Source organism: Beta vulgaris, chromosome 7 (assembly GCF_026745355.1).
Source record: "Beta vulgaris subsp. vulgaris cultivar EL10 chromosome 7, EL10.2, whole genome shotgun sequence".
Taxonomy (NCBI): domain Eukaryota; kingdom Viridiplantae; phylum Streptophyta; class Magnoliopsida; order Caryophyllales; family Amaranthaceae; genus Beta; species Beta vulgaris.
Window position 1 is genome coordinate 19,312,807 of NC_079208.1, and position 19,546 is coordinate 19,332,352.

Below are 19,546 nucleotides of genomic sequence, written 5' to 3' on the forward strand. Positions count from 1 at the left end.
CTGCCTTGGATTTTTTAACCAGTGAGTTCCGGAGTCTGGACATTTGGGAATAACGCACTAAACATGTCTCCATGTAAAAGCTCATGGTATATTGGTGATTGACTTGTACTCTCATGTCCTGAGGTGGTCCTGCGCTTGTGGCTCATCATCTCTATTTGACCTCATGCTCTATTTTATGTCCAAGCATTTAGATGAAAATTTCTGGAATTTCCCTTATTCACCTTGAAGAATCATCGAATTTCAGTTCATCTTGGTATAAAAGTAAAGCTCAAAGTTGAAGTGGTGTTGTCCTCCAAGTCTGGTCTAGGCTCTTGGCTGTAGGAGGATTCCAGGGAACTTCAGGAGAACGATACTGAAGAAGCCATTGTTCTCTCTACCTAATTTTTTGTGTCTGCCCTGGGAAAGCATGGACGAAGACAATATGGGAAAATGAAATTATGACTCTAGAGAGCTACCATTTCTTAGAACCCAAATTTAATAATACTGACAGAGTCGGAGTTGATCGATCTCATCGATTAATCATGTTATTTATTCAGTTTATATATTAAGGAGTCTGTCTTGGGAGGATTCTCTCTCTCTCTCTCTCTCTCTCTCTCTCTCTCTCTCTCTCTCTCTCTGCTTCCCTCTTTGAACATTCTCCCTCTCATCAACTTCCAAAATCGCCGATCATGATCCTCTGAAGAAAATTGTTGAAAGTTACTTAAGTTTTATACTTTTGGGAGTGAGTCAAGCCACTCAAAAGCATGACAAATCTGATTATTTACGTTCTGTCTTTTATGGCATGTCAATCAAAATCACCTTTAATTTCTGCTCACATATGCTAATTCATACTATACACAAACAAAGACTATGCCAAATGTGGAAATCTCAATGGTTATTTCCTAGGTTCCTCACACTCTTTTACCCAACCCATTGTGCTGTGTATATTTTGATACATAAGATTGATACAGAAATATAACTCTCAAAAAATTTAATCCCGTCTTCAAGTCAGAGCACGCCATTTTAGATGAGTGAATATGTAGCTGTCTATTTATTTCTCTTTTTTGTTTACCTGTTCCTAGATTGCGATACATGGAAATCTTATTGATTAGACCGTCTATTAAATTAATGTTTAATTGTGTAACCACTTGGCATTATTATTCTCCATATGTATAACTTTACTTCTTTTTGTGTTTTAATCATTTCTCTGACCTGTATTGAGCACATTATTTCTTCTTATTGAGCAGCTGTCGTTTATCAAAAACGACTTGGAGGAAATGGAATTTATGATGTCCACTACAGAAAGTGATTTGACTGAGCAACTTCTTCCTGCAAGGCATTCTTTTTTTATTCGTCAGTCAAGGTATCTTATAGCTATTGCTAGTGCTAGTGCTAGTGCTGTACTGACTTACTCTATACCGGTCTTAGTGGACTGACAGAGTGAGCTGGAAAGGGGCTTTTCCGTCTTTCCGGGGAAATCTAATCAAGAGAGCTAGCTTCGGTCTCAAGTAGCTGAGAACCTCCTACCCGAACCATTCTTAAGACCGCCAAGCCTTCTCGAATGTGGTGCATTTTTATTTTCATTTTATTATTACAAGAATGATGATATATCCCTCCGTCCACTTAAAGTGTACCTGTAATTGTTTTTGGGATGTTCACAAAGAATTTCTGCTGACATTAAAAAATGCAGATCTTTCCCACCCAACCCATATGATGTGGACACCCCTCTAACTCTTTCTCTCGTACACTTTCTCGTATCCTGAGGACCCTCTGCTAACTTTATCTCTCACAAATTTTCACCATTCTTATTTTTATCCACTATATACAATAAAGCCTTCCCTACTAAAACTCGTAATGTGTGTTTCCAAACCTACATGAATCTTTTTTGACGAAGAGGGAAGTATTTTCTTTTCCTTTTATGTGTAGCTTTAAATTTCTTACTCTCTTCATCGTCTTTATTATAGGATAGGGTTGTTGAAGATTTGTACAAAAAGCTCTCTAATCATGTTTGGCTGTAGTACAAAAAGTGGAAAATGTATTAGATTAAGTTTTTTCCCTCTGGAGTGAAAAATATGTTCACATACGTTGATTTAGAATTATAAGGGGGAGTATCCAATTTTGGCTTATGGGGACTCTATTCTTTCCGATGATTGGTCTCTTCCATCAATAAATGTACTTTTCTGATGAGATATATTCCACTTCTAAAGAAAACCCTCATTATTCATTGATACTAGTGGTTTTGATATGATGATTAGTAACATGAGAACGAGAATTTGTCAATTACTCCAATAGGTCACTTTGTGACTCATTTTCTCTGCTAGAAAAATTTCCAAGTTATTGCTTTTTTAAACATTTAACATTTACTATTAGCTACCTCATGCCGAATTACTCTCGATTTATTTCCCAAAAATGTCATTATAATGCATTTCAATTTATGAAGTAATTCTGCTGATATTGACCTCATATTGTGGTTTTAGCCCAAGAAAAATCTACGAGATTTAGCAAAAGGTAGCAATACTGAATGTAAAGTGCTTGAAAAGGTAGGACTTTACAACATCTTTTAGAAAGGCTATAAGTTACAAAGCGACCCGTTGAATAGGTCGTTATTAACAAGTTTTCCAAATGAGAATGATACCAATTTTGGATGTGAGATATGGAGGGAGGTAAAGAGAAGGAGAGCAAGGAATCCTCTTCTATTGTTTGAACGATAATTATGTTGATTGGGAAGGAAGGGTGTGAAATGATTTGGGGAGAGGATTAATTGCACAACAGAAAGGTTATACTGTTTACTGTAATCACTCAAAATTGCACCTTTATCATGAATTCTAGAGAATAATCTTGACTTTAACTGAAGTTATAGAACTGGAATTTACATTAATATGGAGTAATGATGGTCTAGTATGCAATTCATTCTCCCAACTCTTGGGGGAGAAAATAATGAAGATAATTCAGTAACAAAAGTATCTAACTTTTATAAGATAAGCATCATTAGGGATGCTCCAAGAATATCGTGCAGGAATTCATCAGACTTTAGTTGGTGTTTCTTTATTGTATATATAGAATTTTTTGGGATCAAAGATGGAATTTAGTTTTACTTGTGCTTATATAGTTATATCTGGTTGTAAAGAAATTTTGAATTATTTTATCATGCACCTTGGGGTCCAGGTTTTTAAATTGAACATTTTTTTTTGGGTAAAGATTCATTTAGACGTCGAATTGGTTTGTCTCTTGAGCTCATTCGACTCTACCTTTTTTCTAGGTCGGGAGAGAGACATACCAATGTTTTGGTGAAAGGCGCAGTTTTTCGGACATTTACCATCAATTTTTTCACTTATGGTTTCCCGGTAATTATCTTGAACTAAAAATGTGACCAAGTTAGGGCTTTTGCTATTTTCCTTTTAGCTGCAAGAAGCATGAGTCTGAATGATTGTTTTTCAATTTATTAACTTCTTCACATAATAGCCCTAGTTTCTTCTTTTATCTTTTTCTGGCTGCTATCTGCTACCTATTGAATCTAGGCTGAAGAGATTGCTGATTGAAAGTTGATGTACAGTGCGATTGGTGCTCATTATTTTAGTCTTTAGTTTAGTCAGAATTGGTTAGTCCCCTATACATTAACTTCTCTTGAAATACGTTTCTATGTGTTATAAAAGTCTGTTTGTTTTGTCGTTTATCTCTTGAATGTTCTTCATCTGAGTATATTCGGTAATGTTGCTTGTGTCCACTTGTATTCTTGATAATAATTCACAATTTCTGAACTTGACAGTTGTCTTTGGTTGCACTTTCCTTTTGGAGTTTCCATTTTGCAAGTATATGCGCATTTGGATTGCTGGCATATGTTGGCTATATCGTCTATGCTTTCCCGTCATTGTTTCGTTTGCACCGGTTGAATAGTCTGCTGCTTGTGTTCATACTCTTGTGGGCCATCAGTACATATGTATTCAATGTGGCATTTTCAATTGTAAACTGGAAACTTGGAAAGGTAATCTTCCATTATCGTGGTACCTGAATATTTTCTTTTCAAGTGGATGTGCCTAACTCACAAAATGTGCAGGATATGGAGATCTGGGAGCTTGTTGGCTTGTGGCGTTACTCAATTCCTGGATATTTCCTGCTTGCTCAATTTGGCCTTGGAGTCCTGGTTGCAGTTGGTAATCTTGTGAACAATTCTGTGTTTACATACCTCTCAAATGAGAATGATCATATTCCGAATGGCGAACATACAATAGAAGGTAATCTAATTTATGTCTTGCTGTCATTCTGGTGATGCTTAATAAATTTGTTTCTCATATATTGTTGTATGCAACTGATCTTCCTTCCTGATTGGACATTGTTTCCTGCATTTTTATTGTTAATATGTTACAACCGAAAAAAGGAAAAATAATGTATATTAGTGTCATCATCTGAATTACATATATCCACCCTAATTGGTTAAGCAAGTCCACAACCATCATTATATACTCCCTCATGTCTCAATTTACTTGCTAAATTAGCTTTTGGCACGAGTTCCAAGGGAATTAAATAAATAGAGAGAACAAAGTGGGTGGGTGGATGTGGGGCCCAATTTCAGGGAAAAAGTGCAGAGAATTTTTTTGCCAAGAAAGTTATGTAGCAAGTAAACTGGGTGGAAGGAGCATCATTTTGCGAAGTTTGAATAAATACAACTTACAGGTGAAGAAAGTTATATTCCTTGCCTTGTCAAAGACCAGCTTGTTTCTTCCCCAAATTTATGAAGCTCGTTGTAGAAGAGCATGCCTTAGTTGAAACCCATTATCTAGTGCTCACACTTTCACATTGCCTAGCTGATGATCAAGTTTGGTTCAGATGAATTTGGCATGTCATACTCGGTTCATGATTAAGTCAGTTCTTATTTTAGTTCATTCAATCAAATTTGGGCTGTGGATCTATAGCTGATTAGTTTGTCATAAGAACTAAATAAATTTTGCGAGACCTATTGGTGGAATATTTTGGTGTTTCTTGGATGGAAAACAAGGATATGGGTTTAGTACCAGTAAGATGATAATCAGACTACTGAAAACTTGAGATACAGTCACTTAGATGTCTAATTAATGTTCTTAACTCGCTAAGTTGTTTGAATTCATTTTTGTAGAGCCCCTAGATCAATGATAGTACATAAACAATATTGGCCTCACTAAGAAACCAGAATTCAAATAAAGTCAGAATTCCTTTTGATCTTGGCTGAAAACTCCTCTAAGCAAGGGGAGAATCTTTACATAGATCCCTAAGTGGAATATTGGAATAAAAGACCTAATAGTCCTATTATGTCTGTCGAGTAACACCTCACTCTATTCCATGTAAAAGATGTTACTACGTCTGTTTTTTTTGTTCTTTACACTTGCTTTTGCACACTCTCAAACGCACATCTTTGACTTTTTATATCTTCAAACAAGAACTAGTAAAAATTTTTAAAATATGATATTTTGAAAATAGACAATGGTACGAATCTAATAAGACCCACATGAGCATTTTTTTTCCCTTATATATTCTCTTCCAAAGATGGTCAAAGTTTTGAATTTGGGGAGGGGAAGGGGGGGGGGGGGGTAATTGAAACATGGTAAATTAGTTGACAATAATAAGTAATAATTCCATCTAAACGAAGTAGCTATTGAAGTGTGTCGTTCTTTCAGTTCTTTTATTTCCTTCCATGTTCTTTCTCTTTTGTGCCTACCTTTTTTTTTGTTTCTAAATCGCCTATTATAACTATTATCTCCACCAATATGCTGAACTTGCAGTGAAGGAGGAGACCAAGGTGCTTATTGTTGCCACAATTGCTTGGGGATTACGAAAATGCTCTCGTGCCATAATGTTAGCTTTGATATTTCTCATAGCGATGAAGCCTGGATTTACTCATGCTATATACAGTACGTTAAAGGGAGTATATTTTTTTCCCTCATCTGTTCTTTCTTATTCTTTTTGAAAAATTTATAGTTTATGTCATCTGTTCTGAATGGAACTAAGATCTTCAAATTCAATTGAGGATTTCAGTAAATGTTAATTTGTCAACTGTCTTCATATTGCAGTGATATTCTTTTTGATATATCTTTTGGGACACAACATCAGCAAGAAGATCAGGCAGGCATTAATATTACTATGTGAAGCTCATTTTGCATTGTTGTACATTCTCCAAATAAATCTGATCTCAAATAGTATGGAGTGTGAAGGCTCATTAAGTAGGGAAATTTTGTCGCAACTAGGTATATTTATGCATGTGCTCTATTTCTTGGTTTTGTCCTTTATGTCAATGATTTCACTGTCTTGCTTACTATTAATAGGGCTAACTGGAAGGAATCATCTTTATTAATCTTCTATCTACCTTGATGTAGGTCTCCTTGATCGTGATAGTTCTTGGGATCTCCTTGAAACAGCTCTTCTTGCGTGTTTTTGTGCCATACATAATCATGGATTTGACATGCTATTTTCATTCTCAGCATTCGTACAACATACACCTTACCCTCCAGTTGGATTTAGTGTGCTTAAAGCTGGTTTGAACAAGTCAGTTTTATTGTCAGTTTATTGCTCTTCAGCTAATGGAGGTAGCAGCAATGGAAATTCTCATGGTATGTTACTTTTGGAAATGCTTCTTTTATGATGTGTTTTCTGTAGACTTCCTTCGTTATTTGGGTAACACTCATCTTAACGTCTTTAAAACAATATCATGTTGCTTGTAAAAATGCTTGTAGTTTGAGGGAGGAGGAGGTTGATCTACTTTGTAATTGTTCTGCTATATTAGTAATGAATAACTGAAGAGAGTTTTTATATACACAATATACAAAATATGCATACATATATATCTATTCATACATATAAATCTGCACACACACACATATATATATATATATATATATATATACATATACATACATCCATAATTACGTATACATTTATATCCATATGATGCCATTTTAGCTGTATGTCTTAATTTCTGTATTCATTTAAACTTTTGCTGTAATGCTCTTTTTTTTTTGGGTTTTTGCAGAGAGAAGAATAGCATCATACCTGAGTGCAGTAGGGCAGAAATTTCTTGCAGTATATCGATCATGGGGGACCTATATTGCTTTTCTGACGATACTTGTTGCAGTTTATCTGGTCAGACCCAATTACATATCGTTTGGGTATGTTTTCCTTTTACTTTTCTGGATCATTGGAAGACAACTTGTTGAGCAGACAAAAAGACGCCTATGGTTTCCCTTGAAGGCATATGCAATTCTGGTATTTATCTTCATGTATAGCCTCGGCATTTTTCCTAGCTTTCAAATATGGTTGTCTGATATTATTGATCTCTATCCAAACTTGGGTTATAAACCTGAAGCTTCTATGTTGGATAACATCTGGGAATCTCTGGCAATTTTGATTGTTATGCAACTTTATAGCTATGAAAGGAGACAGAGCAAGTATAATGAACCCTGTGATGCTAATGTGCTGGATTCAGGGATCCTTGGCTTTGTGAGAAGGTTTCTGATATGGCACAGCAATAAGCTTCTGTTTGCTGCTTTATTTTATGCATCTATATCTCCAATAAGTGCATTTGGTTTCCTGTACCTTCTTGGCCTGATCATTTGCTCAACTTTCCCCAAAATTTCAAGGGTCCCTTCAAAGTCATTTTTAGTTTATACAGGATTTGTGGTGATGGTGGAATATCTTTTCCAGATGTGGGGTCAGCAGGCCAAGATGTTTCCAGGCCAAAAGCATTCTTCTTTGTCTCATCTCTTGGGTCTCCAAGTATTTGAACCTGGGTTTTGGGGAATAGAATCAAGCTTGAGGGGAAATGTTCTAGTGATTGCTGCATGTACTCTCCAATACAATGTCTTCCGTTGGCTGGATAGGATGCCAAACACTAATGTATTGATAGGTGAATGGGAGGAGCCGTGTCCACTGTTTGTCACAGCTGAAGATGACACAGTTTCTATGTCCAGTTATGATGAAGAGAACAGAGTAGTGTCACATTCCACGCTTTCTGATAAGCTAAAGACCATAGCAAGCTATACTTGGCAATCATTGACCACTGGCCACTCTCAGCAATCGTCTTTGGAAAGAGAATCCGAGAATTCGAGGTACAAAAGATATTCATCTGGGTACTTCTGGGAAAGTATCAAGGAGAGTCAAAAGTGGAACAAGAGGAGGATTCTCGCCTTAAGAAATGAGAGATTTGACATGCAAATAACAACCTTGAAAGTTTACTTGATGTTCTGGATTGAAAATATGTTCAATCTCTTTGGTCTAGAAATTAACATGATTGTCTTGCTTCTTGCTAGTTTTGCCCTCTTGAATGTCATTTCACTGCTCTATATTGGTCTGCTTGCTGCTTTTGTTCTTTTAGATCGGCGTATTATTCGTAGGCTATGGTCCATTTTGGTTTTCCTGTTCGCTTGTGTCCTGAGTCTTGAATACTTTTCCATCTGGAAGAATCAGTTCTCTTTGAACCAGCAATCCCCACAAGAGACTACTGTTAATTGCCATGACTGCTGGAAAACCTCAAAGCTACACTTTCAGTATTGTCAAAGCTGTTGGTTGGGTAAGTTTTTATTCTTTTATAATACTACCTCCATTTTTTTCAAATGTTACGCTTTCCTTTTTCGTCCATTTTTATTTAACTGTTACACTTTCACTTTTCAATTATATGGTAGCCTATCACATCAACTTTTTATACTTTTCTACCTCATATACCCAACCACCCACCCATTCTAATAATCCACCCAAAACCTTCCCACCTACCTTATTTTCTCCTACAAGATGTTAATGCTTCTTTTACATTTGCCAAAACCAAATATTCTTTGGCTGTATTTCTTTCTTGCTTTTTGCAAAATCTCCTTGGTTCCCCCAAAGTGAAGTGTAACAATTAAAAAAAAGTGGAGAGAGCACCATTCTGTTATGTTCAAAATTTACATGGTGTCAAGGGTTCAAGATAAAAGAAAGGAAGAGAGGGGGAGGGGGAGGGGGAGGGGGAGGGGGAGGGTGGATGGCATCAGATGCAACTCGATATACCAAGATTATTAATAAATAAATAGGCTCAAACTTCGATTATCAGTTTTAGCATATAGTCACTCTGTTGCGTAAACATGTATCCTGTTACTATAAAGTATAGATACACATATCAAGTACGGAGGGGAGGAATTTTGAAAAGTAATTCTTGAGTGCTTCACTCTTTTCTAGGGTAAGATTGAGATAGAGAGTGTAAGGTGGGTTCAATATGTTACTGTAAGGAGAAGTTAAGTGAGGAACTAAAGTTTTGGCAAAAAATATACTTCCTCCGTTCTTTTATTTTTGCAACATTTCCCGTATTTGGCAGTTTAATATTAATTGCAACATTACTAAATTTGACTATGTTTTCTCTCTATCTCTCTCCTTATCACATGGGTCCCTTTTTTCATCTCTCTCTATCTCTCTCATCTTCTAAAGAAATGTGCAAAATATGTTGCAATTATTAAAGAACGGAGGAAGTATACAGCAAAAGTGGCTAGATCTTTATGGAATGGATGAAAACAGTTTAACATTGTGGATCGAGGGAGTATATATATTTATAGATGGAAAAACTTCTGTGTTTGAACTTCTTTTTTGATGATAAGAACCATGGCTCTAAATCTCGGGTTTGGTTGTGATCGCGGAACGACTTTCGTGGGTAATGCAGATAGTTTGCGGCTTATGTAGCCAAACATCTCGGTCACACTAAGCTCAAAAACCTTTTACAATGCGGTGATGTAGCTGAGATTTACCATGATAAGAACTGAGGTTAATGGAGGATAATTAAGCTCTTATTATTTACGTTATTAGCCATGTAATTTTATGTTAATTAAAATCTAAACAAGATTTTCCTTTAAAAAAAAAAATCTAAACAAGATTTATTCATCATTAAAGGACTTGTACAATGCAACAATGTGGATCTTTGATCCAATAAATTGGGGTGGCTGAGTCAATATTTCGTCTCCAGTGGTCGTTTACATGGCTCCTTTGCATCCATTCTCTTCTATCAATGCTACATGCTCTTGCAATATAATTCCGACTGATAACATAATTACGTAGTACAAGTACATAGAATTTTCTTATTATAAAAGTATCTTAATCACTTTTGCTGCAACTGTGCATATCACAAGTACCAAGTATATAAAATTTATCAATGAAGCCATCTTCTATAAAGCCAACACATACCGTAGGGGCCCGTCACATGTGATACACTTCATGAGGATCCATCAGTGTCACACCTAGGCTTGTGGTCCACCCAACTTCAAATCGATGTCCACACAGTGTCTCTTGCATCTCTTGCATCGTGCTATTATCCCTGTTGTCCAAACTACAACTGACACCATGCTACATGGCTAGATGCTAAGAGGTCTCTAAGGCTTGGTCTTTGGTGCCCTAAAACCACTAGTGGCTCCATACTTAGTGTCAGAACAACACATGTCCTTTCACACACTTCACCCTTACTCTTGCGCACCTTATTATATTTCCAGTAAGTCGCCAATTCCAAAACAATTCACGCATAATTGTGGGGTATCTTAATACATGATCTCCCTGAAAGGAACATATATCTTGATAAATTACCATCAAATCCCACTAAAAGCAGTATGTGAACCATCACTAGAGCATATGTAGTTACTTCTCAAGGATATCGGGTGAGGTGAATCAAGACCATTGTGCCGTGTTTACCATGGCAAGATAATTGCAATAGAGTATTAGAGAATTTGCAAAATTGTTTGTTCTGTGTGGGGTTACTTTAAGTAAAGGTTTTCTTAGTAGGTGTTGTTTTGATGTCCCCGTTCCTCAGTATGTGATGTCAGGAAATAATATTAACTAGAGTTCCTTCATTCTTCTTTACAATGCCTTCTCTTATCAAAACAATAATTTTTAGAGTTTCTTTATTCTTGGAATCTAACATTTGCTAAGCTTTTATATTGATCAATAATTCGTAATAATATTGTAGTTCTACTACTTCTATATTAATTATATGTTTTATGATCTGTGACAGCTGGAAAAAGACTTTGTACAAAATTTCTCTCTCCCTCCCCCCTCCCCCACCCCCACGGCCCAACTGTAGTGGAAAAATCTGCTTTTTGATACTTACAATACTATAGTAGGCTTTGATTTGTTACAGAGTGTGATTCTAAGTTTTTTTCTATGCTAAAATTGAAGCAGAAGTTAGAAAATTTTAAACTAATAATTTACAATGTTTTGCAGGACTTACTGTGGATGATCCTCGTATGCTTATGAGCTACTTTATAGTCTTCATGGTTGCTTGTTTCAAGTTGCGTGCTGACAGATCACCCAATTTATCCGGGTCCTTTACTTATCATCAGATGATGTCTCAACGTAAGAACATATTTGTTTGGAAAGACCTCTCATTTGAAACGAAAAGTATGTGGACTATATTTGACTATCTAAGACTTTACTGTTATTGTCACCTCCTGGATCTTGTGCTCACTTTGGTTTTAATGACTGGAACTTTGGAGTATGACATTCTGCACCTCGGATATCTTGGTTTTGCTTTGGTTTTCTTCCGGATGAGATTGGAAATTCTACGGAAAAGGAACAAGATCTTCAAGTTCCTGCGGATATACAATTTTGTCCTCATTGTTCTGTCTCTTGCTTATCAGTCTCCTTTTATCGGTGTCTTCAATGAAGGAAAGTGTGGAACTGTAGGTTACATATATGAGGTCATAGGATTTTATAAATATGATTATGGGTTTCGTATTACTTCAAGATCTGCGTTGGTTGAGATCATCATCTTCATGCTAGTCTCACTGCAGTCATATATGTTCTCATCTCCCGAATTTGAGCATGTATCGCGATACCTTGAGGCAGAGCAAATTGGGGCAATTGTACGCGAGCAAGAGAAAAAGGCTGCATGGAAGACTGCACAACTACAGCATATCCGCGAGACTGAGGAGAAGAAAAGACAACGTAATATGCAAGTGGAGAAAATGAAGTCAGAGATGCTTGATCTTCAAGTCCAGCTTCACAGTCTGAACTCTCCGGGCAATCGTGGTCAAGTTACTCCGGGAAGTGGAGGTTTAAGGAGGAGAAGAAGTGCCTCTATAATTGTAGATAAAGATGTTACTGCTGCTGATAAGGAGGAGCTTCTGTTTCCCTCTTTTAATTTGGATAGAGATTTTAGGGCTGCTCATAAGGAAGAGGTATCATTGAGAGAAGGGCAGAGAACATCTAGTGACTTCATACTGCCTTCAGAATCGTTTGGGTCCCCAGTTAGCAAAAAATCTGAAAGTCCAACTGCAGAACAATCAACAAGACAAGATTCAAAAGAATTTACTTTTGGTGAAATTACTGAAATCGAAGATACTGCTTACAATTCAGTAGTTGAAGGTAAAAAGGAAAGTGCTAAAGGCCAATCAAAGGATCACCCACTAAAATCTGCAGTGCAGCTGATAGGTGATGGTGTTTCTCAAGTACAATCTCTTGGAAATCAAGCCGTTACCAATCTTGCTAGTCTCTTGAATGTGGCCCAGGAGGATGGAGATTCAAATAGCCATTCTTCTGAAGAAGATGGAGTATGTGGAGCGATAGAGAGCCAAAATGCAGACAATATTCATATAGCCCGTACATCTTCTCTGCTGTCTGATAAGAGTAGAACTATCTCAGAGTCTGTAAGGCTGCAACTTCTTAGGATCTTCCGTCACATATGGTCGAAGATGCGATCCAACAATGATATTGTTTGTTATTGCTGCTTTATTCTTGTTTTTCTTTGGAACTTCAGTCTGTTATCTATGGTATACCTTGCAGCTCTGTTTTTGTATGCTCTGTGTGTTAATGCTGGCCCAAGCTATACCTTCTGGGTTGTCATGCTAATCTATACAGAGTTTTACATCTTAATCGAATACTTGTACCAAATCATCATTCAGCACTGTGGGTTGATCAACTTGACATTGCTTCAAGAGTTGGGTTTTCCTTATCATAAAATTAATTCATCATTTGTGATAAGCTCATTGCCTGTCTTTTTGGTCTACCTATTTACTCTCTTACAAAGCTCCATAACTGCACAAGATGGTGATTGGTCTGCATTATCGGAATTTGATGATTTTAAGAGAAAATTGCAAGACAAGAAACATATAAGCCCATGTTTTAGCTGGAGTGAGAAGCTAATGAAACTTCTCCAACCAGTGAAAGATTTAGTGGAGATGATAGCTAGAAGCTGCTTGAAATACTGGAAATCTCTAACCCATGGAGCAGAATCTCCTCCATATTTTGTTCAGCTGTCCATGGATGTTGGAGCGTGGCCAGAAGATGGTATTCAACCTGAGAAGATTGAATCAGGAATGAATCAATTGCTTAAGATAGTCCATAGTGAACGTTGCAAAGAGGAAAACCCTAATGTTTGCCCCTCAGCTAGCAGTGTTAACATTCAGAGCATTGAGAGAAGTCAAGAAGACCCCAATTTGGCTTTGGCTGTGTTTGAAGTTGTACATGCCTCTCCATTGTCGGAATGCGTGCCAATGATTTGGTCAAAGTCACTTACACCAGCTGCCGATGTTGCAAAGGAGATTCTTATTGCAAAACGTTCTGGATTTATTGAAGAGGTCGGATTTCCGTACCCTGTACTTTCAGTTATTGGTGGTGGAAAAAGAGAAGTTGATCTATATGCTTATGTATTTGGAGCTGATCTAGCAGTTTTCTTTTTGGTGGCTATTTTTTACCAATCGGTCATTAAGAACAAAAGTGAATTTCTCGGCGTTTATCAACTTGAAGATCAGTTCCCTAAGGAATTTGTGTTCATTTTAATGGTAAGCCTCCCTGCTACAGTATCTGATTATCCTTGCTTTTTTTTTTCTTTTTTGTGTCTCTATTCTATGAAAGAAGGTTATATTTTTCCCGAAAAAGTAGACAAAAAAAACCTGTTGTGCAATGCCCCATGTAATATTGGGCACCCTACTCAGCGCACCACATGTTAGCCTACTGATGGTTTTTAGACTCTTTACTTTGGGACCACTGTAGAAATACGAATAACAGTATGGATAATGATATAAACAGTAATACCAGTAACATAAATCATGTCTATAATTGTCATCATTATGCTTATCTTTTTCTTTGCACAGAAAATTTTACTTCTGTGACTGTTATTCTCTTGGTATGTGCATTTGGTTAAATACTAAAGCTTGTGTGACATGTCATCATATCAACTTTGCTGATCGCTTCTTTGCAGATTATCTTTTTCTTGATAGTGGTTGATCGAATTATCTACCTATGTTCGTTTGCAACGGGAAAAGTTCTATTCTACCTTTTCAACCTTGTACTCTTTACATATTCAGTTACAGAGTATGCTTGGAACATGCAACCATCCCAACAGTATGCTGGAATATTAGCACTACGTGCTATCTTTCTGACAAAAGCAGTGTCCCTAGCACTTCAGGCTATACAGATCCGCTATGGAATGCCACATAAAAGTACCCTGTATCGTCAATTTTTGACCAGCAAGGTTTCAAGGGTTAATTACCTTGGTTATCGACTCTATCGTGCCCTTCCTTTCCTTTACGAATTACGCTGTGTACTTGACTGGTCGTGTACAACAACATCATTGACGATGTATGACTGGCTGAAGGTAGAGTTTCTTGCCATGCAATCATTATCTCCCCCCATTATCACCATAGGTGCTGTGTGCATTTTGTATCTTTGCTCTTGTTTTTTCATGTTTTGTCCTACCATAAACACTGATCTTGTCTTGATATGTCTGCACTTCTAAACTCTCTTTGTCCTTCTCCCTCTCTCACAGTTAATGCTTAGATATGATATTATATAATCCATCACAGATGACTGTGATGATCACTGAGCCTAGGCCCAGGTTCAAAGTTCACAAACTCTAGTTCCACTCAGTAAGGTGAGTTGTCCAACGAGGATTCTAACAATGGAGAAAACATATTACTATAAAAATCACAAAAGATTCTATTGGAGGGTGTAAGATTCTCTTATAGTAGGAGAAGAAATATCCAAGGCCCAATTCATAAATTAATCATATATTTATGGCAACACTTAAGCTAGAACCTACCATGAGATGGTTTCGCTTAGTAAAATTTTTTGAGGTAGGTGGTTTCTTGAAAAAACAGATTGAGGTAATTTTCTGAAAATTCCATATTTTTGTAAAGTTTATTCTGTTGTTTTTCTTTGGGTACTTGAAAGAAATTTATGTGAGGACGGATGAGATTTTAGTATTCATCAAGCAATATTGTTTCTACTGTATGTTAGTTTTAAGAATTTCGTTTGGTTTCCTTATACTCCCATCATAAGTAACCAATAAGTGTAAACTCAATGTCAGTGGTGCTGGACTGTGCAAAAGACAAGTCTAGAAGGTCTAGTACATTAGATTAGGTTTATGATTTAAGTGTCTATGTAGCTTTCTCGAGACTATATTTTGGTTGCTAATTAAGCTTACTTGTATCTTTTGAATATGATTGTGTTTTGGTCAGTCCATATACTGTTCATTTTCATAAAACTAATTTATGAATGTTTGAGATGTTTTCACCGTCTTTTATTTATAATTAATGTTCTTTTGTTAAGTGTTTTGCATTGACCATAATGATGTAATAATAACCTTATTTTATGTTCCCTTCATTTGTTCTGTGATATTTTGTCAATGTAAAAGAAACCTATACAACCTCTAACAATGATGTCATATACCTTGAACAGTTGGAGGACATAAATGCAAGCTTGTATCTTGTCAAGTGTGATGCCATTTTGAATAGAGCAAATCATAAACAAGGAGAGAAACAGTCAAAAATGACCAAGTTCTGCAGTGGCATCTGTCTGTTCTTCATTTTGATGTGTGTTATTTGGGCTCCTATGCTGGTAAGAAGCTTGTTAATGTACATGCTTTCAAATAATTTGCAGTTCCTTTATGTACTCGGAATCTATTTGGACTATTTACCAGACTGGTCTTTAATTCCTTTTTTTTCCTTAGTAAGCTAATAGAGTGATAGATAACAGAACTTAGAGTTTACTACCCTCTTTGCTAGAATTGTTTGCTCCTCTTCTGCACCAAAGCCTCTTCTAATCAGAAGTGAAGTTGGCTTCCTCTAGAAATTATGGAGGCTATTATTTTTCAGTTACAATTACAATTATGCAGATTACATTTAGTATTGTCAAAGAATAAAATAATTGTTTTCAGGATTTTTTTGCAAAATGCAGCCCTTTAAAGTGGTCACTTTGTTGATTGCAGCCCTTTCATTTCAATCTCTTTAATTGCAGCCTCAAATAAACCAAACTCTTTTATGTTGCAACCCAAATCCAACCTATCTTCACGCCTTTTGGGCTGCAACTTAAAAGTGTTTGATTTATTTGAGGCTGGAATTGAAGAGATTGAAATGAAAGAGCTGCAATTAACAAAGTTACCACTTTAAAGGGCTGTATTTGGCAGAAAAAAATCTTGTTTTCATTAATAGTTTCTAGAAATTTGTGTAAACAGCAATGCCTCTTTTCTTTTCCTTGATCAACTGTAATGGTGAAAAGGAAAAGGTGGAGTAGTCAGTTGAGTCTTGGGAGGGGGAGAACCTAATAAAGTAGTAACAGATGCTTTCTGAAAAGGTGTAAAGGTTCGACCATCTACAATTTTCTTGTATCTCACTCATTAAGATGTTAAAATAGTCCTCGCATCTTAATACTACCTTTTTGTTGAGTTTTCTGTGGAAGTCAGAATTCTATAATTCCAGAAAGTATGGGCTAGTTCTTCTGGCTAAAATCAAAATAATCAATTCCAAGGACAGATTGCTGACCGAGATAAATGATTAAGTAGACTTTCTTGCCTGATTATTGTGTTTACACGATGGGCAGAAAACAGTTGAATTTGGCTGTGAGATGACCCATCTTTTCTTTGAGGCAGTTCTGCCTTTGTGTAGGGGCAGAATTGCGTGAAGCCAAAACATTTAATCCTGTTGATGAATTAGACCAATGACTGACATGATCTTAACCCGTTAGGAGTGCCTTCATGAATCGTCGAAACAATTACATCTTTAACACATGTTTAGGAGTTTTGTATATGCACACAATTAGTCTTTAACATAGGGTGTTTCCAGATGTATTACGAAAAGATTTATCTTGCTGAATTATTGTGTTTTTCTCTGAGATGGGCATTTTTGTATCATGAATCTTTTGCGGTAATAGGTATGTGACCCTTTACTTTCGGAGCATCTGCAAACATTGTAAGTTGTGCATTTTAAAGAACATAGCTCCTAATACTATGTGCCTTTTGTTGTGGATGGATAATAGTGTTTCCCTGAACACGATTCTGGCAAATGTAACTTCTTTAAGGCTGGATTGTGTTTCTAATCTTTCCCAGAAAAATGTTGGGATTTTAAAGCCATGAGAGGCCAAAGATGACTTGGATGAAAGGAGCTGAATATGATATGAAAATGATGGGTCTGCATAAGTATATATAACACTTGGTAGAAGTGAATAGTATTTATGGAAGACCACATCAGATACATTCTTGGTTCATGCAACAGACCCCATCTTCTGATAGAAGTTGTTGTTCCTTGATCTATTACAATCTGTGTTTTAGCTGGTTCTTAAAATGATTGAAAGTTGAAACCCTCTTGTTCATCTGTCTTTTGTATTCTGAGTTGGGACTAAACAAAATTCTGCTTGAAATTCTTATTTCTGGTTGACAAACATTGAGAAGGACTTGATCACCCTATTTTGATTAATAAGAAAGACTAAAACTCCCCTTTTAAGATACGGCCCGAAGAAAACAAAACAAAAAAAAAAAAAACCCCTCCACTGTATCATATATTTGAGATGTACTTTAAGCCAATTGGTTTGATCATATACATGTTTATGCATAGAACAATTAATGAAGCGATATGTATTCATATTAAAGACCTCTTTTTTTTAATATAAATGATGAAGTGACAAAAAATATATTTTTAAAATGTTATTCAAGTGTAACTAAATTGATATTAAAGACAGTGGATCTTTTTTAAAATATAAATAGGGTAGTGTTTGGAAACTTGTATTTCATTTCAAATAATGGAATTGAAATCTGGAATTTAAAGTTTGTATTTCAATTCCTAATCACTGTTTTGTAAAAGGGGTTTGATAGAGGAGAGATAAATAGAGGTTTAATGGAGAAGAGAGAAAAATTGTGAATATACTAAAGGAGAGAGAAAAAGTGTGGGTTTACTCATGGAGTTGAGATATGTATGAGGAGAGAATTTCAAATGACAAGGTAATAGCTTGAATTTCAAATTCTACTAATATAGGCTTTTGATAAGAATTTGAACAAATTTCATAATTTCAAATTCCATGCCATCCAAACAACAGATTTCATCCAAATCCAGGATTTGAAATGAAATCTTGCTATCCAAATATAGCATAATGGTTATCTTGTAGTATAAATGATGGTTATCTTGTAAAATTTGGTTAATTTATCAATATAGAATGTAAAAAGATATCCTTTAAGTTGAAAGGTAGATTTGTCCTTTCTATACATATTTAACAATAATAAATCCTTGTGTTAAAGGAATATTTGTTCGTAAAATTACAAATTGTTGAAACACTTGAATTATATGCGACTCATCATCTCTTTCCAGCAGACATTAAGAGCTTTACTATGTATTTGAAAATAGTTCACCTAAACGTGAGGCCGTTCTAGTCTAATGTGAATTTATCAGAAGTTTGATCTTATTAGCCTTGAACTTAACCTATGTGTCAGCTCTAGCCCCTAAGCTTAACCTATCTATAAGACTATAACTATTAGAACTTTTTGTTGCTGTGTGTTCAACTTGTGTATCCCTTATTAGCCTTGAATAACCAATCTGAATTTATATCAATGCCCTTGAACATAACTAGCCTAAACTTATCAGCGTTAAATTAGCTGCTAGAACTAATCTAGACCTCTACATCTTGGGAAAAAGTGAGGCGAAAAGAGCAACAACAGAAGTTTCAGAGCATTAATCCGATTAAAACGGGGTCAGCTGCATAAGTCAAGATTCTTTCTTCGGTGGTTGTCCAAATGGTTCTACTGCCTCCATTCCTTCCATTAAGCGTTACAACCTTCTGATGCACCATTTGCCCTTTCAGTGAGTAGATTAACAAAATCAAATGTCGCTTCTGAGAAAATGGAGGTAGCAGCTTCTAACTCTCTTTATTCAAGTCATTTTCACTTTGTTTTTTAAATCTCTAGTATCCTAACCTTTCACTACCCTAATTTATGCATCTGCTAGATGATGTCTCACATGCCCAAACCACCAAAATCCGTCCTCTTATCCTCAATATTGGCAACTCCAACCTTCATTTATTTTCATTCTGAAATCTATCTCTTAATGTGTTCCCGCGCATCTATCTCAACATACGCGTCTCGCCTGTCTCATCTTCCTCAAATGACTTTCTCTAAATACCCAACACTTAGACATATGACACAACTGGTCTGATAGCTGTCCTATAGGACATTTCTTTCAACCTTGAAGATACACTACCGTCGCAGAAAATCCCGATTCCCTTCTCCATTTCAGCCACCTGAGTAAAATTTAATTAGTAACTTCTTTGTCAGTATCCCAATGTGTCTTTAAGATAGGCCCAAGGTATTCAAAACACTCACTAGTGGACAACTCTTTTC

At 36.1% G+C, this 19,546-nt stretch overlaps 1 protein-coding gene across 7 annotated transcripts in view; it reads left to right on the plus strand.

The window, feature by feature from the left end:
• The window catches only part of LOC104908867 (piezo-type mechanosensitive ion channel homolog), a 35,549-nt gene that overhangs the window by 10,679 nt on the left and 5,324 nt on the right, over positions 1 to 19,546 (plus strand). For 6 of the 7 annotated variants that reach the window (XM_019247124.3, XM_048647805.2, XM_048647806.2 and 3 more), the window contains 11 exons: positions 1,227 to 1,342; positions 3,239 to 3,323; positions 3,746 to 3,961; positions 4,034 to 4,211; positions 5,733 to 5,861; positions 6,021 to 6,194; positions 6,324 to 6,557; positions 6,977 to 8,512; positions 11,170 to 13,727; positions 14,147 to 14,542; positions 15,625 to 15,783. In XM_019247124.3, coding sequence (XP_019102669.1) covers positions 1,227 to 1,342; positions 3,239 to 3,323; positions 3,746 to 3,961; positions 4,034 to 4,211; positions 5,733 to 5,861; positions 6,021 to 6,194; positions 6,324 to 6,557; positions 6,977 to 8,512; positions 11,170 to 13,727; positions 14,147 to 14,542; positions 15,625 to 15,783 — 5,781 coding nt within the window. The remainder of the gene's footprint in view (positions 1 to 1,226; positions 1,343 to 3,238; positions 3,324 to 3,745; positions 3,962 to 4,033; positions 4,212 to 5,732; positions 5,862 to 6,020; positions 6,195 to 6,323; positions 6,558 to 6,976; positions 8,513 to 11,169; positions 13,728 to 14,146; positions 14,543 to 15,624; positions 15,784 to 19,546) is intronic. The other variant, XM_057396124.1, reaches the window with a different exon arrangement.